The 22,787-nt window shown below is 39.7% G+C and overlaps 1 protein-coding gene across 1 annotated transcript; it reads left to right on the forward strand.

Annotated features, from left to right (window-relative positions):
* The first annotated feature begins 8,942 nt into the window (after positions 1-8,942).
* On the forward strand, positions 8,943-21,993 carry nom1 (nucleolar protein with MIF4G domain 1). Its single transcript, XM_062993426.1, has 12 exons — positions 8,943-10,053; positions 11,750-11,862; positions 13,261-13,398; positions 13,695-13,752; positions 13,843-14,169; positions 16,282-16,392; positions 18,012-18,176; positions 18,274-18,395; positions 19,075-19,207; positions 19,358-19,489; positions 19,983-20,092; positions 20,823-21,993. Exons 1-12 carry the CDS (start codon positions 9,037-9,039, stop codon positions 20,983-20,985), a joined length of 2,589 nt encoding a protein of 862 aa, XP_062849496.1. The 5' UTR covers positions 8,943-9,036; the 3' UTR covers positions 20,986-21,993.
* The last annotated feature ends 794 nt before the right edge of the window (positions 21,994-22,787 follow it).

Here is a 22,787-nt window from a genome sequence, read left to right on the forward strand (position 1 = left end):
ATTTTAATTTATAATCATGATCAAAATATCCATAATACTTTTATACTGGAAATAAATAAATCTTATGAACAATGTTTGTAGGATGTGAAGGACATTAATATGTGTATATAAAAATAGTTTTACTTTATTATAGTAGATTATTTCAGAGTTTAATAGATTTATCTCTGATATACAATTATTATGTATTTACAGATATTAACTTTAATTTAAAATAAATTAAAAATAAAAGCAGTAATTACAAAACAAGGTTTGTAGGATATAAGGGACATTAATATGTGTTTTTAAAAAATAGTTTTATTTTATTATATTAAATCAAATCTGAGTTTAATAGATTTATCTATGATACACACTTATTATGGTTTTTTTATTATGGATTTGAACCATAAAATAAAATAAAATCTAAATAAAAGAAGTATCTACAAAACAACTGTTGGATGTTATGGACATCAATATGTGTATATTAAAAAATAGTGTGGGTTAATTATATTTAATTATATCAGAACTTAATAGATTTATCTCTTGTACACACTTATTTTGGATTTAATGATCTTAACTATAAATTAAAATAAAAAAAATTAAAGCAGTATCTATAAAACAATGTTTGTAGGATGTGAGGGACAATAATGTGTGTATATAAAAATAGTTTGGTTTTATTATATTAAATCTTATCAGAGTTTAATAAATGTATTTAGTTCCAATATAAAGGTATTATGAATGTACTAATTTTAACTATAAATTAAAATAAAATAAAAATAAAAGCAGTAATTATAAAACAAGGTTTGTAGGTTGTGAGGAACATTAATATGTTTATATTAAAAATAGTTTGACTTCATTATATTAAATTATATTAGAGTTTAATAGATTTATTTGTGTCCAATGTAAAAGTGTTGAGGATTCAGTGGTCTAAAGTATAAATTAAAATAATAAAAAAAATAAAAGCAGTATCTATAAACCAATGTTTTTAGAATGTGAGGGACATTAATATGTGTTTATCAAAAAAAGCTTGCCTTTATTATATTAAATCATTTTAGAGTTTAATAGATTTATCTCTGATATACACATATTATGGATCAATTGATCTTAACTATAAATTAAAATAAAATAAAAATAAAAGCAGTATCTACAAAACAAGGTTTGTAGGATGTGAGGGACATTAATATGTGTATATTAAAAATAGTTTGGGTTTATTATATAAAATTATATCAGAGTTTAATAGATTTATTTAATTCCAATATAAAAGTATTATGTATATAAAAATGTTTACTATAAATGAAAAAAAAGAAGAAGTATTTTTAAAACAACATTTGTAGGATGTGAGGGACATTGATATGTGTTTACTAAAAATTGTTTGACATTATTATATTAAATCATATCATAGTTTAATAGATTTATTTAGTTTCAATATAAAAGTTTTATAGGTTTATTGATATTCATTATAAATAAAAATAAAATAAAAATAAAAGCAGTATTTTTAAAACAACTTTTGTAGGATGTGAGGGAACTTAATATGTGTATTTTAAAAATAGTTTGGTTTTATTATATTAAATGATATCAGAGTTTAATAGATTTCTTTAGTTCCAATATAAAAGTATTATAGATTCATTGATCCTAACTATAAATTAAAATAAAATAAAAATAAAAGTTTTATTTAAAAAACAATGTTTGTAGGATGTGAGGAACATTAATATGTGTAGATTAAAAATAAATTGGGTTTATTAAATTAAATCAGGTAAGAGTTAAATAGATTTTTTAGTTCCAATATAAAAGTATTATGGGTTTACTAATTTTACCTATAAAATAAAATAAAATACAAATAAAATTATTATTTAAAAAAAACATTTTTTGTAGGATGTGAGGGACATTAGTATGTGTATATTAAAAATAGTTTGGGTTTATTATATTAAATTATATCAGAGTTAAATAGATTTATCTCTTGTACACATTTATTACATATTCATTGATCTTAACTGTAAATTAAAATAGAGTAGAAATAAAAGTAGTCTCTAAAAACAACTTTTGTAGGATGTGAGGGACATTAGTATGTGTATATTAAAAATAGTTTGGGTTTAGTATATTAAATCATGTAAGAGTTTAATAGATTTGTCTCTTATACACACATTACGTATTCATTGATTTTAACTATTAATTAAAATAAACTAAAAATAAAAGTATTATTTAAAAAACAACTTTTGTAGGATGTGAGGGACATTAGTATGTGTATATTAAAAATAGTTTGGGTTTATTATATTAAATCATGTAAGAGTTTAATAGATTTCTTTAGTTCCAATATAAGTGTATTATGAGTTTACTGATTTTAACTATAAATTAAAATAAATTAAAAGTATTATTTAAAAAACAAGTTTTGTAGGATGTGAGGGACATTAGTATGTGTATATTAAAAATAGTTTGGGTTCATTATATTAAATCATGTAAGAGTTTAATAGATTTCTTTAGTTCCAATATAAAACTATTATGGATTCATTGATCCTAAGTATAAATTAAAATACATTAAAAATAAAAGTAGTATCTACAAAACAACTTTTGTAGGATGTGAGAGACATTAATATGTGTATATTAAAAATAGTTTGGGTTTAGTATATTAAATCATGTAAGAGTTTAATAGATTTCTTTAGTTCCAATATAAAACTATTATGGATTCATTGATCCTAAGTATAAATTAAAATACATTAAAAATAAAAGTAGTATCTACAAAACAACTTTTGTAGGATGTGAGGGACATTAATATGTGTATATTAAAAATAGTTTGGGTTTCTTATATTAAATAATGTAAGAGTTTAATAGATTTCTTTAGTTCCAATATAAAACTATTATGGATTCATTGATCTTAAGTATAAATTAAAATAAACTAAAAATGAAATTATTATTTAAAAAAGAAGGTTTGTAGGATGTGAGGGACATTAGTATGTGTATATTAAAAATAGTTTGGGTTTCTTATATTAAATCATGTAAGAGTTTAATAGATTTCTTTAGTTCCAATATAAAAGTATTACGTATTCATTGATCTTAAGTATAAATTAAAATAAAATAAAAGGTATCATCTATAAAACAAGGTTTGTAGGTTGTGAGATACATTATTTTGTGTTTATAAAAAATAGATTGACATGAATCCATGAATACATTACAAGACTTTAATGGATTTTTTTCTCTGTAATAAGTGCAGAGTAAATGTTTCCTACGTTTTTCTGTTAGTTTGATGACGCTCCCTAACGCTTTAGCTGAAGTTGACGCTTGATCAGCGGTTTCATTTTAATCTTTCTTTAAATAAATACATTTAACCTCAAAATTACTATAAAATAATTTTTGTAGTATGTAGTACACTTAAATCTGTGCAAGAATTCGTAAAATAAATAGGTGTTAGGTGTTTTTTGAACCATTTATATAGATCGGAATGGCGAATGTTAAACGAATGTCGAATATAAAACTAACTTTACCGCAGTCATAAATCCCACATAATCCCGCTCGTACTGTTTGCTGCTCTCAGATCATGTGCCAGCTTTCTGTGTAATAATAAAGCCTTACTTACTGCTCAACAATTTTTAGGATAACAAGTAACAGTACATGAAAACTCACCTGTATATAAACTCAGCACAACTACAAACACAGACATGAAACAGATCTGCACTCGGACTGAACAGGATCAGATCAGTTTCACTTTCATTTCTGCTGAACTAACGGTGGGAGGAGAGAGAGAGAGAGAGAGAGAGAGAGAGAGAGAGAGACTTTTTTACTTTTTATATTTCTTTATTTTAAATAAACAGCAGTGTAATCAATAAATAGACGGATATTTAACATATAAAAATAACTCCCAGTAAGATAGCTCAGGTTAAATAATAAAAGAGAGTTGTTCATCCGCTACGAAGCACAGAGTCTCCTCACAGCACCATACATCCTCAAAACTATCCATGTTGCCTGTGTTCTTATAAAAATCAGTTATAATTCTTGATTCTTGTCTTTTAAGGATTGTTGATGCATCACAGTCAGTATCTTGTGCTATTTTATTTTTCCTGCTCAGATATATAGCCATCTTTGCTCGACCAAGGATAAAATTATTCACTTGGCACGTATGTCACTCTTGACATACTTAAAACCAAAAATAAAAACCTGGGAAGTAAAATTTTATTAAAATGTCCTGTAAAAGGTAAAACAGAGGTTTGAAGTCCCCTCATCAAACTGGTTCAAACCCAATTAGAACCAAATTACACTAAAACTCAAAATGAGGTATCTGAACAGGGGCGGCTCGTTCCTGAGGGCGATCGGGCGACGCACCACCAAAGGACGAAAGGGAAGAAATTTTTCTATCACATTCAACCAGTGTTAAACTAGCTGTGACAGTCTGTCTTGCCTGAATATCGTGGTCCAATCAGCGTCGAGTTGTGTTCCATACAGTACTGCCCCTTTTGGGGCGACTTCAGTCTAACTAAAAATCGCCCCAGATCGCTCTCACAGACTCTCGTTATTATTAGATTATTTTTTTCTAACTGCAGGCACTGCAATGCATTTTGAATGAGTTCTGGGAGTGCTCGTGTGACACGTAATCGCTCCTTATTTGGAAACTAAACGTGGTGTTCCGTATTTTTATCAGTGGGAGAGAAATACTTTAGATTAGACTGAGACAGGGTGATATGTATGAAACAGAGGGAAACTGCTGCTACCGCGGGGATTAGAAAGCATTTGGTTATTATTTTACGTAGTGTTTACTTTTAGTCTTAGTAACGCCGTGTGTGTGCAGGCTTATCAGCATAACAACCTTTTATTACTTCAATGTGTGAATAGCTCAGTGGGCAGAACACATCATAGTTTTCCGCCCTAGGTATGAATCCAGCTTAGGGCTAAACTAAAGAAACACAAGCAGGGCCGGCGCTCTGATTTTCTCACTGCCCCCCTAAGCAACGAAGTCCAGAATTGGGGCTGCATGTCAGTGTGAAGATGGATGTATGTATGTAAAAATATTGTTTGCACTGTTTAGAAAAAATGTTACATGATGATCTTTATGTTGTTTTGCCTAAAATATGGTTCTGATTTATTATTATAAAGAATGAAAATAATAAATGTTAAACAGCCTAAATAAAACATTTTGATAATATTTCTATGACAGTGTAAGACCCGTTAAATTTTTTATAGGTGCAACCCTAACCACCTAAACCCCACTCCCGCCATACCACCCCCACCCTATGCCTTCCGCCAACCCGTCAGCCCAGGGTGTTCCTTATTTCCAGTTCTGAAAGTAGGCAACCCAAATTGGAGCAGCTAGCGATCTCGTCAACATGACTACCATTACCTCAGGATCTGCTGCACCTAAAATAAAATGCTGATGAAGACTGAATTAAATTGTTAGTGTGAAGCTTTACTTAATTTTATGATTAATGGTAAAGCTGGTCTCTCTCCATGTTCAAAGTTATTTGTGAGGGCAAACTGACAGATGACTTAAGATGTTAATTATTTAAGCTTTAATTTACCCCTTGAATGGGTCACCTTGGCCATCATCGCAACAATTGTCCCCCTGAGAGATTTGGCAGGAGCCGCCACTGGTCCTGAATTATTGAGAAACTCAAACTAAAGTAAATTGCAGTGTTATTTGTTGTTATTTGACCCTAAACAGACACTACAGTGCAGCAGACTATCTGAGCACAGTATCCCACCCTAAATTAAGAAACACCTTGACGAGGTACAGACTGAGCGCACACGACCTGGCCGTGGAGACGGGGTGACACACCCGGTCCTGGCTGCCCCGGGAGGAGAGGTTGTGCCAGCACTGCACTCTCAGTACAGTAGAGACGGAGCTGCACTTCCTCACCCAATGTACCAAGTACCACCACATCCGCTCCCAATTCTTCTCTAAATTTAACACCATCATCCCTCCCAGACCCCGAAAAACTGCCCCACCTACTGGGGGAGCACGGAGAGAGCTGCACACTAGCAACACTCTACACACACCTGCCACCAGGTGAGGGACAGTGGGTGACCATGTCTCACACACTCACACACACTTTGTTTTTTACTGCTTACATTTGCACTGTTTTTCTTATGTTTTTATAAGTATATTTGTATTTTTATATATTGTATATTTTCTATTACTACTGTTTTTATTATTTTTATTTTGTATTTTATTTTTATTTTATTTGTATTTTACTTTATTGTTTATATTTCCTAAATGTGTTACCAAGCTTTGGCAATACAAATGTCCATATTTTGTCATGCCAATAAAGCTATGTTTAAGTTTGAGTTAGAGAAGGCTTATTCATCCTAAAAGGTTAATGTAAACTTTTACACACCGCTGTTGTCCACTTTCTTAATCGGAACCTTTTTTCATTTTAGCAGCATGCAGCACTGACCAGATAAACTTTTGGGAGTCTGGGAAAAAGCTGTTTAGTGACACATTTCTTTTTCCTTTTTTAGCCTTTAGAAAGGTGTTTATTTTTGAGACTCCCCTAACATTGTATGTGATGTCCCGGCCTGAGCCACCAATTCTGGCAGGGTCGGGGTCCGGAGGTACCTCCCTGAAATGAGTTTGCAACTTGGGATGTCTGCAAATAATAACTGCTCTGTAGTGGTCCTGGAGGTCCTGACCATTGAAGAACAACTTTGATGACTCTCAGATCAGACCATCTGATGATGTAAGAAGACTTGGTGTCGTCCTGGATAACCAGCTGACCTTCTCTCCGTATATAGCCAACATGACGAGAGCGTGTGGTTCCTCCTGTACAACATCAGGAAGATTTGACCATTTCTCTCCATGGAAGCTACCCAGATTCTGGTCCAGTCACTTGTAATCTCACGGTTGGACGACTGCAACTCCCTTCTGGCAGGTGCTCCTATGTCCACTATTAAACCCTTACAGCTCATTCAAACTGCATCTGCCCGTCTGGTTTGTAACCAACCCAAACACTGCCACATCACCCCACTGCTACGTTCTCTTCACTGGCTTCCTGTAGCAGCACGCATTCAGTTTAAAACACTGATGCTCTCCTACAAAGCTAAATATGGACCAGCCCCAAGCTACCTTTGTGGTCTAATCAAACCCCGCTCTGTACCGCGCAACCTCAGAGCCTCTAGTCTTGCTCGACTTGATCCTCCACCCAGGACTAGAAGAAGACAAACATCAAGGCTCTTGTCTGTACTGGCACCCAAATGGTGGAATGAACGTCCTCTGTCTGTAAGAAAATTTGAGTCTCTTGCTGTCTTTAAAAAACGATTAAAAACCTCCATCACTAAGCATTTACTAAGCACTTAAGCTGACATGTACTTACTTACTAACACAGTTTTCCATTTCTTAATTAAAAAAAAAAAAATACTTACAGGTTTTAGCAGATTTGTGTTCTTGGACCATTGTCTACTTAAACTTGAGTAATGAAATGTTTACTATGAAAGCTCTTCTGTAAGTCGCTCTGGATAAGAGTGTCTGCCAAATGCCGAAAATGTAAACGTATCAGTTGTTTATTTTATGATTATGTTTATTTCTAAATTTAGCATTATATGATGATTTGTGGTATTATTGATTATCTTGATTGGTGACATGATTATTTGCATCAATTTAGTTGTTTCATGATTTACATATAATTATTGTCTTTTCATAAGTTAAATAATAATCATTATTGATGATCTTTGATTAATATTCTTTGGTTATCTATGTTATTTTTTTGTGTAACAGAGGAAACGTCAAAGTGCGCTGTGGTATTTAACAGTCAGGTGTGGTGCACCATGAGAGTGTGGAACTGGAGTGGAGTTGCACAGTTTTTTGACCTTGCCGTGCTCTTATGTCTTACCTGTGATACCTTTTGTATGTTTTGTGCCCTGAAGTACTCAGTAAAAGAGTTTTAAATGCAAGTCATCGCTCTCCGTGGATTTATTCATTTTTGGACATGGTATTGGAACTTTGATAAGGGTACGTACAAGGACGGATTAAGGATAGTCTGGGCCCCTGGGCAAAGAGTTGCCCAGGCCCCCCCCCCCCCCCCCCTCCAAAAACATAAATAAATTAATACATTAAACCAGTGTTTCTCAACATTTGTTCAGTCACGGCACCCTTTGTAAGTGTTCAAAATCTTGAGTTGCCCCAATCGACATTATATTTAAGGGCACTTACACCCTGCGTCCCCCCTCACACCACGCCCCCCTCCCCTTGGTGAACCAGCACTCGGTTGCGTATGATGGGTGCGGCCTCTGCCCCGCCCCCTCCCCCTTGGTTGAAAGACGCTCGGTCGATCAACACGCCCCCCTCCCCTTGGTGGGCCAGCACGTGCAGTATCTTGCCTGGCAATTTGTAGGTCCCTAGAAAGTCAAGGATCCATGGTGAACGACTTCTGTACAAATCTAGGGACCCCAAAAGTATGGCTGGGGACCCCGGGAGGCCCTGGGGTCAAGATCCCTGGTAGTCAGTGGTTCCTTAAAATTGAGGGCCCTGGGAGATAAGAATACATTGTATCATAAGTGTTGATAGGCATCGCAGAATGTTTTGGGCCAGGGCCCCCCCCCCCCGGGGCCCCCTGACCTCGAGGGCCCCTGGGCGCTGGCCCCACTGGCCCGGTCAGTAATCCAGCCATGGGTACGTAAAGCGTCAAGCTGACTTCACAAGCCTTTGGAACCTACAGTAAATGTAAATGTAAAGAACAGCATCAAAGGGGGCTAACAAAGTATGTAGAGAAACAGATGGACTACAGTCAGTAATTGTAGAACTACAAAGTGCTTCTATATGGTAAGTGGAGCCGATAAAATAGACAGTGAGTGTAGAAACAGGGAGGTGGTTTTAATGTTATGGCTGATCGGTGTATGCATCCTAAGCTCGTGCACATCCAGTCCAGCAGGGGGCGGTGCGCGTGCTCAATGCGCGTGCTCAGTGCGCAAGCTGCAGAAGAAGCACGCGCGTCACGCACGCGCAACATGGCTGCGTCCATACAGCACATGCGCTATGTTATGGACTGAACTATGCGCTGTTTTATTTAAGTAAACAGTGAAATTAATGGTTTTGTGCGTCCAGAATTTGATGCAGCGTGTCAAAGGACAAACCGAGTGAAAAAGATGAAACCTAATGTTCAGAGGAGAGCAGCAGGAAGAGGAGGAAGAGGAGGAGGAGGAGGTGCTGGAGGAAGAAAACACAAAGATAAGCTGCACAAGTTCATGGTTTCTGTGCAGAAGTTAGTGCAGGGTGAGGGAGGACATGATGAACCCGAGCATGATAAACCTGCACGCAAAGGACCAGTGGTCAGGAGGAAAAGTCGCAAAGACCTGCGCAGAGAACAGAGGAAGCTAAAAAAGAAGAAGAAGATTAAACTCCAACCACAAGCTTCATCTTCATCATCAGATCAGAACCTGCCTAAAAAAAGTAAACAAACTGTGGGTGCTGATCTCCAAAAGTCTGCTCTGAAACCTAAAGCACAACCAAAGCAAGATAAACCCGAACTCACCCAGCTGAAGAAACCTGCAAAAAAGGTTCATTTCGAGAAGACATCATCAGAACATGGGACGAAAGCCAAGGTGGCCATGGTGAGAAAGAAAGCGCTCATAGAAGCCAACCAGGTCGAAGACCGAGAGATCAAGAAGCTGGAGAAGCGTCTAGGTCTCCACAAAAGGAGGAACAAGCAGAAGCTTCCACAATCCTTCGTAGATGATGGACTCGATTACATTCTGGGATTCCTGGAGCCTGGTGGGTCTGGGTTATACGAGAGCGACGACGATGTGGATGCTGCCAAAGCCAAGAGCCAGTTGGAGAAGTTGGAGGAGAGCAGTGAGGACGAAGAATCTCAGGATGATGAGGATGGAGATCCTGGGTCAGACCGTAAAGACGCCGAAGAAGACGATGGTGAGGAAGATGAAGGTGTAGAGGGTGAAGATATGGATCAGGACGATGAAGATATGGATCAGGACGATGAAGATGAAGAGATGGATGAGGAAGATGACAATGAAGATGAAGAGATGGACAAGGGTGAGGATGCTGAGGAAGAGGAAGGAGAAGACGACGACGAGGATCTGGGAGATAAGGAGGAAAATGAAGAGGATTTGGAAGATTCTGAAGAGGATTCCCAAGATGAGCCATCGGTAAGTTGGGCTGCACCATCTCATTTCTATAAGGTTTGAATTTTCTGCTCTAAGGGTTTCACAGTGACCTACAGAAACGATAGTATCATAAGATTTTAGCTGTTTAGCAAAGGAATCTGCCATGTTTGTATTTGTAAGCAATTGAGACTGTGGTGAAGTGAATAGCTCTTTGGTCGTGTCTGTAATGTGATTAGTGGGAGGAATGTAAAGAAGCTACTCTGGCTCTGTAGCAGGTATTATTTAGGTGGTGGATCATTCTCAGCGCTGCAGTGACACTGACATGGTGGTGGTGTGTTAGTGTGTGTTGTGCTGGTATGAGTGGATCAGACACAGCAGCGCTGCTGCAGTTTTTAAACACCGTGTCCACTCACTGTCCACTCTATTAGACACTCCTACCTAGTCGGTCCACCTTGTAGATGTAAAGTCAGAGACGATCGCTCATCTATTGCTGCTGTTTGAGTCGGTCATCTTCTAGACCTTCATCAGTGGTCACAGGACGCTGCCCATGGGGCGCTGTTGGCTGGATATTTTTGGTTGGTGGACTATTCTCAGTCCAGCAGTGACAGTGAGGTGTTTAAAAACTCCTCATACCAGCACAACACACACTAACACACCACCACCATGTCAGTGTCACTGTAGTGCTGAGAATCATCCACCACCTAAATAATACCTGCTCTGTGGTGGTCCTGTAGGGGTCCTGACCATTGAAGAACAGCATGAAAGGGGCTAACAAAGCATGTAGAGAAACAGATGGACTACAGTCAGTAATTGTAGAACTACAAAGTGCTTCTATATGGTAAGTGGAGCTGATAAAATGGACAGTGAGTGTAGAAACAAGGAGGTGGTTTTAATGTTATGGCTGATTGGTGCAATATAAAGCAATAATAAAAATAGTAAGCATCAGGGGGCAGTTGTAGCCCGGGTCCTTTCTGTGTGGAGTTGGCATGTTCTCCCTGTATCTGTGTGGGTTTCCTCCGGGAGCTTCGGTTTCCTCCCACAGTCCAAAGACGTGCAAGTGAGGTGAACTGGAGATACTAAATTGTCCATGACTGTGTTTAACATTAAACATGACGTTAAAATCATAATAAATAAATAAATATTTGCTAAATTTATTTAACATATTTGAAAATATCATAAAATAATATTAATAATAACAACATAATATAATAATAATAATATAAAAAAAATTCTATAATAATAATATAATAATCATATAATACAAATAATAATATAATAATCATATAATAATATAATAAAAATAATAATGTAATAATAATATAACCATATAATAAAAATAATAATATAATAATAATAACAATAATATTAAAAATAATATAATCATATAATTAAAATAATACAATACTAATATAATAATAATAATAATAAAAAATTATATAATATACCGTGATTTGTTTAGGGTTAGTGTTTCATTTTTTCCGCCTGGAAAATGAACCTAACATCACATTTGGCCAGCGTTGTAGCATTGACTGTAGATGTGGTTCACCAACTCAAGAGTCTTTTACTTATTAAGATTATAGGTAATTAATCAACACCTTTGGAACAAGGATTTATCAGAGCTGTGCTATAAATTAACACTTTTATTCAGTAATAAGATTTAAATTCATGCTGGAAACCAGAATGTTGGATTATTTGCTGTGTCATGATTAACGTCTCTTGTGTATCTCTGTGTTCTCAGAGCGAAGCCACCACATCTAAATACCTTCCACCTCAGCTCCGAGAAGCAGCCGACAGCAAGCGCCGGGCCGAGCTAGAGAGACTGAAGCGGAACCTGAAGGGTCTGATAAACAGGTACGAGCGAGTCTGAGCCGGAATGATCACGCTCGGTCAGTCCAGCATGATTCATGATCCATGTATAATAACAGGAATAATGTGTATAATAACTAGTAGTACTGATACAACACTTTATTAAAATTAATGATTAAAGGTTTTTGCATTTAGGTTTTTTGCTGGGTCAAAAAAAAAATACATGCAGCAATAAACACCATGTAACTACAGCTGCTGACTTCTCTGTGCCCATGAGAGTAGAGCTTGTTTGATTGCACCCATTATAAGTACATTGAAACTCTGGTCTCCACCACTGTCAAGCAGCAGTGGCTCAGTGGTTTAAGGTACTGGACTAGTGGTCAGAAGGTCACCAGTTCAAGATTTATTTATTTATTAAGATTTTATACTGTCATATTTTACACACTGGTTACTGGTTACACAAGATTCATCACAAGTATTTAATGTCAAACACAGTCATGGACAATTTAGTATCTTCATCTCACCTCACTTGCACGTCTTTGAACTGTGGAAGGAAACCGGAGCTCCTGGAGGAAACCCACACAGACATGAGGAGAACATGCAGAGGACCTTCTTGCTGTGTGGTGTTAGTGCTACCCACTGTGCCGCCCCACTCGTTCACAAATGTTAAGATGTTGGAGGTGTGACACTTTTGCAGCCCGTGTACATTTTTTAACTATACAAATAAAAAAACTGAAGCTTTAAATCCGCCACCCCAGTTTTCAAGCGTTAGAAACCATTGGGACTCCACAGAACTATCGCATTAAAATAAAATGGACATCATAGGTCAGACAAGTATTTTCAGCACTTAGTGGACGTTTTTTTTTTTATCCAAAGCCACTTATAACTGTGACCAAATACAATCCAAGCAGTTGAGGGTTGCAGGTTTTAATGTATTACCTTTTATCACTGCACTTCCTCTGCCCAGCATACCATTCTGTATAGACAACCCCCCCCCATTTTGGACAAGTAACTTGGCACGGTGGCTTAGTGGGTCGCCTCACAGCAAGAAGATCCTGGGTGTGATCCCCAGGTGGGACGGTCCGGGTCCTTTCTGTGTGGAGTTTGCATGTTCTCCCCACGTCTGTGTGGGTTTCCTCCAGGTGCTCTGGTTTCTTCCCACAGTCTAAAGACGTGCAAGTGAGGTGAATTGGAGATACTAAATTGTCCATGACTGTGTTCGATATAAACTTGTGATCTGATAAATCTTGTGTAATGAGTAACTACCGTTCCTGTCATGAATGTAACCACAGTGTAAAACATGACGTTAAAATCCTAATAAATAAATAATAAATAAAATATTTCTTGCTTATACCAGTACTGACTGTAGCTTGAGTGGTTTGCAGGACAGATGACGTGTTTTCCTTGGCTTGAACGACTCTGACGTCGGACTGTGATTGGCAGGTTGAGCGAGGCGAACATGGCCTCCATCAGTGGGCAGGTGGAGGAGCTGTACATGAGCTGCAGCAGGAAGGACATGAACGAAGCCCTGACCGAACTTCTGATGGCCGCCTGCGTCACGCCCGCGCTCATGCCCGACAGGTGAGCGGGATCTCACACAGGAACAATGAACAAGTCAAGTGCTGTTCGAAAGTGTTTGCCCTCACGCCTCTAAGCATGCTTTCTACAAGCCTTTGGAGTCTGTCTGTGGGGAGCTGTGCCCATTCAGTTACAATGAGTTCAGGCACTGATGCTGGAAAATCAATGCTCTAATTTATCCCAACATTACAATTAAGGTCTGTGCAACTCAAACCATTTTGTTATGGACCTGGGTGTGGGTGAGCACTGGGTGAGGCTTAAACATGCATCGTGCTTCAGGTGTTTGTTTTGTCTTTCAGGCTCCTGATGGAACACATGTTGTTAGTCAGCGTCCTGCATCACACGGTCGGGTTGGAGGTACTACATTTCCCACAATCCCTCACATCACCTGCACTCATTCACCGACTGTTCATAAATTAACGGGTCTGAATCCGTCCTGTCTGTCAGGTGGGCGCACATTTCCTGGAGACGGTCGTCCGGCGCCTCGACGAGCTCCAGCGCCCGGGCGAGTCCGAGGACAAACAGTGTGCCAACCTGGCCTCCATGCTGGCTCACCTGTACAACTTCCAGGTGGTTCACTGCCTGCTGCTGTCGGACGTGCTGCGGCGGCTGCTGGCCACGTTCACGGCGCAGGACGTGGAGCTGGTGCTGCTGCTGCTCAGGAACGTGGGCTTCTCGCTGCGCAAGGACGATCCGCTGGGGCTGAGGGAGCTGATCGGCGAAGCCCAGCGCAAAGCTAACGACGCCGGATCTCGCTTCAGCGACCAGACCAGGGTGAGAGAACAATCGAATGCTCAGTTAGGCAGGGATACACTACAGAGAGAAAACACTGCAGGTTCATAAGTATGTGGACGCCCACACATCACGTTTATGTCCTGCTTGAACATTTTGGTCTATTACTATGAAGTTGATCCCACTTTACTGTAGTAAGAGCCTCCACTTTTAATTGATGAAGAGCCTTCAACAATTTCACTGCTCCAGAGTCTAACTGCAGTGTACTTTACACCGTTGTTTTCTAACATCAGTCTTTGAAGCCCACCTAGCCCACCTTTGGCTCCCATCCAGCCCGATCCAACTAGTGGAGGATTCGATGTTTTATCCAAAGTATAATGTCTAAGCAGGTGAGGGTTAAGGGCCCAACAGTGGCAACTTGGAAAGATCGCTGGTTCAAGCCCCAGCTCTGCCATTACGAGTCCAGTACCTTAACCACTAGGCTACAACTGCCCTGTTCAAGAAAAACAGGATTAACATGACTAGTAATCAGAACACTGCCAGGTCGCTGCTGTTGGGCCCTTAAGCAAGGCCCTTAACCCTCAATTGCTTAGACTGTACACTGTCAAAGTACTGTAGGTCGCTTTGGATAAAGGCGTCTGCTAAATGCTGAAAATGTAAATGTAGTTTGCAACCCAGTAGTAAAGGCTAGATTTTAAGTCCACAGTTGTGCAAACCTTTAGAGTCGAGCTGTTGTTGCTCTTAGACTTGTAGAAAGGGGGGGCATCCCAATACATATTAAAAGTCCCTAGGTTCTTCAGTACAATTTATTCTATTTTATTTTTTGGCTTTTGGCATTCAGTGGACAACATGCAATACAAAAACAGATGGAGGATGAAGAGAGGAAGACCAAATATGCACCAGAAGAACCTGCCAAAGAAATGAGGCGTGTCGGCAGTTTAGAACAGACTAAACGACACGATTCCTCTATAGACAGTCGAGAGAAGCTTTCAGAGCAATAACTAAAACTCTGGATTCCAGGTCTGTCTTACAGGGTGAAAATACTTCACGTTAGTCGCAGTTTCAACATTATACACCGATCAGCCATAACATTAAAACCACCTCTTTGTTTCTACACTCACTGTCCATTTTATCAGCTCCACTTACCATATAGAAGCACTTTGTAGTTCTACAATTACTGACTGTAGTCCATCTGTTTCTCTTCAAACATGGTGGTGGTGTGTTAGTGTGTGTTGTGCTGGTATGAGTGGATCAGACACAGCAGCGCTGCTGGAGTTTTTAAATACCGTGTCCACTCACTGTCCACTCTATTAGACACTCCTACCTAGTCGGTCCACCTTGTAGATGTAAAGTCAGAGACGATCGCTCATCTATTGCTGCTGTTTGAGTCGGTCATCTTCTAGACCTTCATCAGTGGTCACAGGACGCTGCCCACGGGGCGCTGTTGGCTGGATATTTTAGGTTGGTGGACGATTCTCAGTCCAGCAGTGACAGTGAGGTGTTTAAAAACTCCAGCAGCGCTGCTGTGTCTGATCCACTCATACCAGCACAACACACACTAACACACCACAACCATGTCAGTGTCACTGCAGGGCTGAGAATGATCCACCACCTAAATAATACCTGCTCTGTGGTGGTCCTGTGGGGGTCCTGACCATCGAAGAACAGCATTAAGGGGAATAATAAAAGCATGCAGAGAAACAGATGGACTACAGTCAGTAATTGTAGAACTACAAAGTGCTCCTATATGGTAAGTGGAGCTGATAAAATGGACAGTGAGTGTAGAATCAAGGAGGTGGTTTTAATGTTATGGCTGATCGGTGTATATTTTGTGGGGCCAAGCAAACTTTATAGTGCTCATAACCTTCATTATATACAGGGTGAAATTAAGACTTTTTATATTCTATGTACTTATGACAGTAGAATAATCCACAGTCATAAAAAACATACCGTGATATACCGTGAAACTGTCAGAATCTTAACAAATACCGTGATACAAATTTTTGGTCGTACCGCCCTGTGTGTTTACATTAAAACCTGCTGTTTTTAAGTAGCGTCCACATACTTTTGGCCATGTTGTTCATACAGTTTATGGCCATGGTTTAAGAGATGAGTGTTTCTGTGCTTTATGAAGTCACTGTGGGTTTCTCTAAGGTCCGCTTCATGCTGGAGACCATGCTGGCTCTGAAGAACAACGACATGAGGAAGATTCCTGGTTACGACCCGGAACCTGTGGAGAGACTCAGGAAGCTGCAGCGCTCGCTGGTGAGTCACTTCAACCACTAGGTGGCAGCAAAGCCCAGATGTTAGGATGCGGGGTTTCCAATTGTGAAAATCCGATCAAAAAGTTCGAATTAAAGTAATAAAATGGAAATGTAAAACATCATTTTTACGTTTCTTTATCTAAACATACCTCCAGAATTAAAAATTAAACTAAATTACTGGATTTGTGATTGAATTTTTCTCACACGTACAAATGAAAATAAACGCTAACACGTTTCATCATGGTACACTATATGGACAAAAGTATTGGGACAGCCCTTCTAATGATTAAATCCACGTGTTTAACTGCTTCTTGTGCATGAAGAAAGGCTCAGTGTCCTACACAGAGCCCTGACTACACCCGCATTAACCAGCTCTGGAATGAACCGGAACATCAACTGGGGCTTTTTTGACCAGCACCAGCATTTTGACTGAATGGGCACAAATTCCTACAGACACACTTTAAAGTATTGTGAGAAGCCTTCTCAGAAGAGCGGCTGTTGTTCTAGCTGAAAAGATCACACAGAGGTAAAGGAAACCCAAGGAAAGGAAACCCAAGCAGACATAGGGAGAACATGCAAACTCCACACATAAAGGAACCGGACCACCCCACCTGGGGATTGAACCATGGACCTTCTACCCACTGAGCCACCATGTATTCCTATGGTCATATTTAAAATACAAATGCTAACAGGGAAGAGAAAATCTGGGGGAGGCGCAGCAGTAGTGTAATAGGGCATTAAAGTACACTATATGGCCAAAAGTATTGGGACACCTGACCTTGAGCTTGTCTCATTCGAAAATCACTGCTCCCTCCATCCCTTGTAGCTTTAATGTCATCCTCTGTACTGGGAAGCCTTTCTATAAGACTGGATGATGCTGTAAAGGAGAATGGAGGACCTCCCCAAACTGTTGCCACAATGTTAAAAGCATATTATTTACCTTATATCATTTTTATACACCTTTGTAGCAATGAGTGTGGAAGAAATTCAGTCGTTAGAGGGGGTGTCCACATACTTTTGGTTATATAGTGTATATTTACATGCTAGTGAAGAATATATATGTGTAGATTAATACTGAACTTTGGTCCCTTCTCACTTGGTACTTGGTCATATCGCTGTTAGCAGACGAGCCCCTGATAAAGCAATCCACGTTATGATGGCGGTCCAGCTTTCTCTTGGTCTTCCTTGTCTTTTGAGTCCCTCTACAAGTCACGTGGGCACCTCATCACGTGCCCAAAATAACGTAACTTATAGGACTTCATGTGGTTCAGTAGCTCCTTTTCTGTTCTGGCCATCTCGTACACTTGCTCAGTGGTCGCCATCTTCCTCTCTTCCATTTTTTCCATCCTGTCCAGGTCCTGTTACATTAAGCCACGTTTTGTATTTTAAAATGTCACAAGTGCCTCATTAGTTGAGCTTTTTGTTAACATGACGTGATTAGAATGCCTCCCAAAAGGTGCGTACTTGATACCAGCACTCCAATTTAATAAGGAGCGACCACTGTGTTAAACTTTAAGAGCTTATTGACGTTCCGTTTAAGGGTCTAGGGTTTCTGAAAGCTTGTTTGCTCAGAGCCCAGTCTGAGAGGTCTAACTTGTTTAATGCATGTTGTCTGTAAAGATCCAGAACCGGGCGGGTGGCACTGACGTAAAGCTCAGAGTTTCTCTGGAGAACCTGTTGGAAGCTCAGACAGTCGGACGCTGGTGGATCGTCGGATCATCCTGGAGCGGCGTGCCCATGATCAGCGCTGATAAACCCACGGCGCCGCCTGTCAGCGGAGAACAGGTCAGTTCTCGAGCGTTGACACCGTGGTACAGCGTTTCTCTGTGTTGTGTAGTGTGTTGGGTTCTGATTGCTGTTCTTTCACCTCCTGCTCCCTCAGTTCAGCGCTAAAGTGCTGGAGTTGGCGCGTAAGCAGCGAATGAATACGGACGTCAGGAGAAACATCTTCTGCGTGATCATGACCAGTGAGGATTACCTGGACGCCTTCGAGAAGCTCCTGAGGTTTGTAATGATCGTTTACGTCGTGCCCGTGTTGCTTTCTGAATATACTAACAAACGTCCTTCATTTACGAGGCTTTGAGGCCTACGAAGGTCTACGATGTACAGTTTTGCGTGTGTTCTTTGCTTGAATTATTGGGTGGTGCAATGGTAAAATATGCTAGCTTACCATGTTTAGAATCTCAGCTACACAGACATGATTGGCTGTGTGTCTGTAGGGGGAAGAACAGTGGCTGACGGCCTCTGCTGACCGAGACAGGCTATCATGGATGGCAGTTCATGGCTCACCACTCATGATACTGAACTCTGTGAGATCCTGACCCTGGCAGGTGAAAAGAAGCGATTGGCAGCTGCACGCATGTCAGAGGGGGCTCATGGCAGCCTTGGTGCTCCTTGATTGGGGGTGGCGGCTGCAAATGTATATTAAATCAATTCATTTGAATAATTGCAGCTTCTGTTTTATTTAACATTGAGGTTTCTGGTTGAAGATGAAATTAAATTCTACTCATTCTGTCCACATAATTTCTAATTTTTAAATTTTACATTTTGTTCCTTAATTTCCTTCAGGATTAATAAAGTATCTAATCCACCTACCTACCTACCTATCTATCTATCTATCTACCTACATTTTACATTTTGTGTGTCTGTGTACATATTTTTCCTGTTTACCCTCCTCATCTAGACTGGGTCTGAAGGGTCAGCAGGAGCGTGATATCGTCCACGTTCTGCTCGACTGCTGTCTGCAGGAGAAAACCTTCAACGGCTTCTACACAGTTTTAGCAGAGAAGTTTTGTGTCCATGATCGACGCTTTCAGGTAACAAACCAACATTTGTTCTCCCAATCTAGCTACCTGAGCACCCAAAATAACATTTTCTAATACAATAGTAAGAAAAAGTGTTCTTGCATATAATAGACCTGGATTAAAGTAAGTCCACTGACCTCAGTCTCTTCTCATTCATTCCAGATGACCTTCCAGTTCAGTCTGTGGGATAAGTTTAAAGATCTGGCAACCCTGTCGAGCAGCTCCTTCAGCAACCTGGTGCAGATGGTCACTCAGCTTCTACACAAGAACGCACTTTCACTGTCCATCCTCAAGGTAGAAGCTCAGAATCATTGGTGGGGTTTTAGTCCACGTGCATTTTTGGGGGGTGGTTCTAATGTTTTGGCTTATTGGTGTATGGTATAGGACCTAGGATTCTAAAAAATATATAAATAAATACAAAGAACCTGTGATTGGTTCATTCTCTTGAAACTTTATCTAACTGGGAAAGTAGAAAAAAAATGTTTTAGCTGATCATCTTGACTGTAACACTCTCAAAAAAGTTGGGACGGGGCAAAGGAAGAGCGAACACTTTATATCACTTACAGTCGAAACACATGAATTTTATTGTTAGAGGGGGTTTCCCAGTACTTTTGTTCCTATAGCATAAATGTCCCTTACAGGTCTGTGTAAACTTTTGACTCTTACTGAAGGTGGTTTTGTATTTTCTGCCCTTTCGTTGGCTTGGTCAGCAACAATATACAACAGGAAATAGAAATCTGCATCGCAGTGCTGTTTTAGTTAAGTCTGTCTCTCGTCTGTCTCTCAGGCTATTGAGTTTGGGGAGCTGGATAAACCCAGGGTGAAGTTTCTGAGGCAGATCCTTTCTAAACTCCTACAGCAGACCCAGCCGGAGGATCTGGTGCAGATATTCGGCAGGTACGTCCTCCAGAATTTAATGTTAAAAATCCGTGAACTATTAACGTTCCTTTCTGTGTGGAGTTTGCATGTTCTCCCCGTGTCTGTGTGGGTTTCCTCCGGGAGCTCCGGTGACGTGCAAGTGAGATGAATTGGAGATACAAAACTGTCCATGATTGTGTTTGATATTAAACTTAATTAAACCAGTAACTACCTGTCCTGTCATGAACGTGAAGTGTGTAAAACATGACGTTAAAATCCGAATAAATAAACGTCATTATAGCTAACAGGAACTGAAATTAGAAAACTGTTTTTATTAATTTCACCTAAAACTCACGTTTCAACATAAACCTTAATTACAGAAATAAATTGGGACAGGATGTAAAATACAAGTCAAAACTAATAAGCAGTCATTTGTAAATACATCTTTGGATCATCTATAACCGAAAACCGTACAAAAGCAAGATCAGCTTATTGTTTTTTTATGCAGTTATGACTGAATATTGAGGGTTAAGGGCCTTGCTCAGGGGCCAAGCAGTGAAACCAGCGACCTTCTGATTCCTATTCTAGTAGTAAATGATTATGAACAGGTGAAGCAGTCGTGCTTGAATACTAAAAGTGCGTCCAGAAAAGACCGGGACCTTAATGAGCATGAATGGGTTAAAAATGTTTAAATAACCAGTCATGAAGTAGATTAAAGGCTGAATGAATTCATTAATTAATTCATTCATCTTTGGCTTTGTGTGATCAGGATATCAGGAATTCCTAAGTTGGGAATGCTGCGTGAAGGCCTGAAGCTGTTCATCAGACACTTCCTGCTGCGGAGCGCACAGACCGAGGGAGCGCTGCTCACCGAGAGAGCCGAGATCGCCATCAGAGCCATGGAGGCTCACGACGCCAAGCTCAAGCTCTAAAACACACCCTCATTCAGTCATCAACTCATTCATTCATTCACTTATACACCCGTTCATACGCCAAGCTCAAGCTCTAAAACACACCCTCACTCAGTCATCAACTCATTCATTAATTCACTTATACACCCGTTCATACGCCAAGCTCAAGCTCTAAAACACACCCTCATTCAGTCAACTCATTCATTCATTCATTTATACACCCGTTCATACGCCAAGCTCAAGCTCTAAAACACACCCTCACTCAGTCATCAACTCATTCAGTCACTCACTTATACACCCGTTCATACGCCAAGCTCTAAAACACACCCTCATTCAGTCATAAACTCATTCATTCACTCACTTATACACCCGTTCATACGCCAAGCTCAAGCTCTAAAACACACCCTCACTCAGTCATAACCTCATTCATTCACTCACTTATACACCCGTTCATACGCCAAGCTCAAGCTCTAAAAGACACCCTCACTCAGTCATAACCTCATTCATTCACTCACTTATACACCCGTTCATACGCCAAGCTCAAGCTCTAAAACACACCCTCACTCAGTCATAACCTCATTCATTCACTCACTCATACACCCGTTCATAGGGTCTGTTACCAGCGCTACCTCAGTCTCTCATCAGCAGCAGGTGGCGCCTCAAGCCTCTAAATCATCCAGAAGAGGAAAATGTCCTCATGTTCTCACAGCTGCACATCTTCCAGGACCTGTGCTGCTTTTTCCTTTATAAAGCATCCTGCACAGACATGTACATGTCTCAGTAACCAAGTCAGACTGAATCTGCACAGTAAAATGAGGCAGAAATAGGTTTAAAAATGCTGTCCAATAACATCTGCTAGTCTGTTTACCTCCCAGATGTTTGGACGCTTTGCTGAGTGAAAAGTTTGGACTGTAGAAGATGGATTAGCACACTTTGATTTTTAATGATAAAACAAGAAGGTTTTGTATATTGTACAAAAATATTCAGTCTGGACTTGGACATGGACTATAATTTAATAGAGCTGCTGTAACTATGTTTTTTTTTTTTTTTTAATAAAACATTTAACAAATGCTTTTTAAACTTCAGACTACAGACATGTTTTATGTTTACTAGCTTGGCACATCTCTATATAAACTCATACTCGCTGATCAGCCAAAACAATAAAACCACTCATCTAATATGCTGTCAGAACAACTCCAACCTACCGACACGGTACAAGGTGTCTCATGGTGTCTGGTAGCAGGACATGACCAGCAGTTCCTTCAACCCGTGTAAGTTGTGAAGTGGATTGTGCTGGTATGAGTGGATCAGACACAGCAGCGCTGCTGGAGTTTTTAAACACCTCACTGTCACTGCTGGACTGAGAATCGTCCACCGACCAAAAATATCCAGCCAACAGCACCTTGTCTGCAGCGTCCTGTGACCACTGATGAAGGTCTAGAAGATGACCGACTCAAACAGCAGCAATAGATGAGCGATCGTCTCTGACTTTATATCTACAAGGTGGACCGACTAGGTAGGAGTGTCAAATGGAGTGGACAGTGAGTGGACACGGTGTTTAAAAACTCCAGCAGCGCTGCTGTGTCTGATCCACTCATACCAGCACAACACACACTAACACACCACCACCATGTCAGTGTCACTGCAGCGCTGAGAATCATCCACCACCTAAATAATACCTGCTCTGTGGGGGTCCTGACCATTGAAGATCAGCATGAAAGCAGGTTAAAACAGTATGTAGAGAAACAGATGGACTACAGTCAGTAATTGTAGAACTACAAAGTGCTTCTATATGGTAAACGGAGCTGATAAAATGAACAGTG

Source organism: Trichomycterus rosablanca, chromosome 4 (assembly GCF_030014385.1).
Source record: "Trichomycterus rosablanca isolate fTriRos1 chromosome 4, fTriRos1.hap1, whole genome shotgun sequence".
Taxonomy (NCBI): domain Eukaryota; kingdom Metazoa; phylum Chordata; class Actinopteri; order Siluriformes; family Trichomycteridae; genus Trichomycterus; species Trichomycterus rosablanca.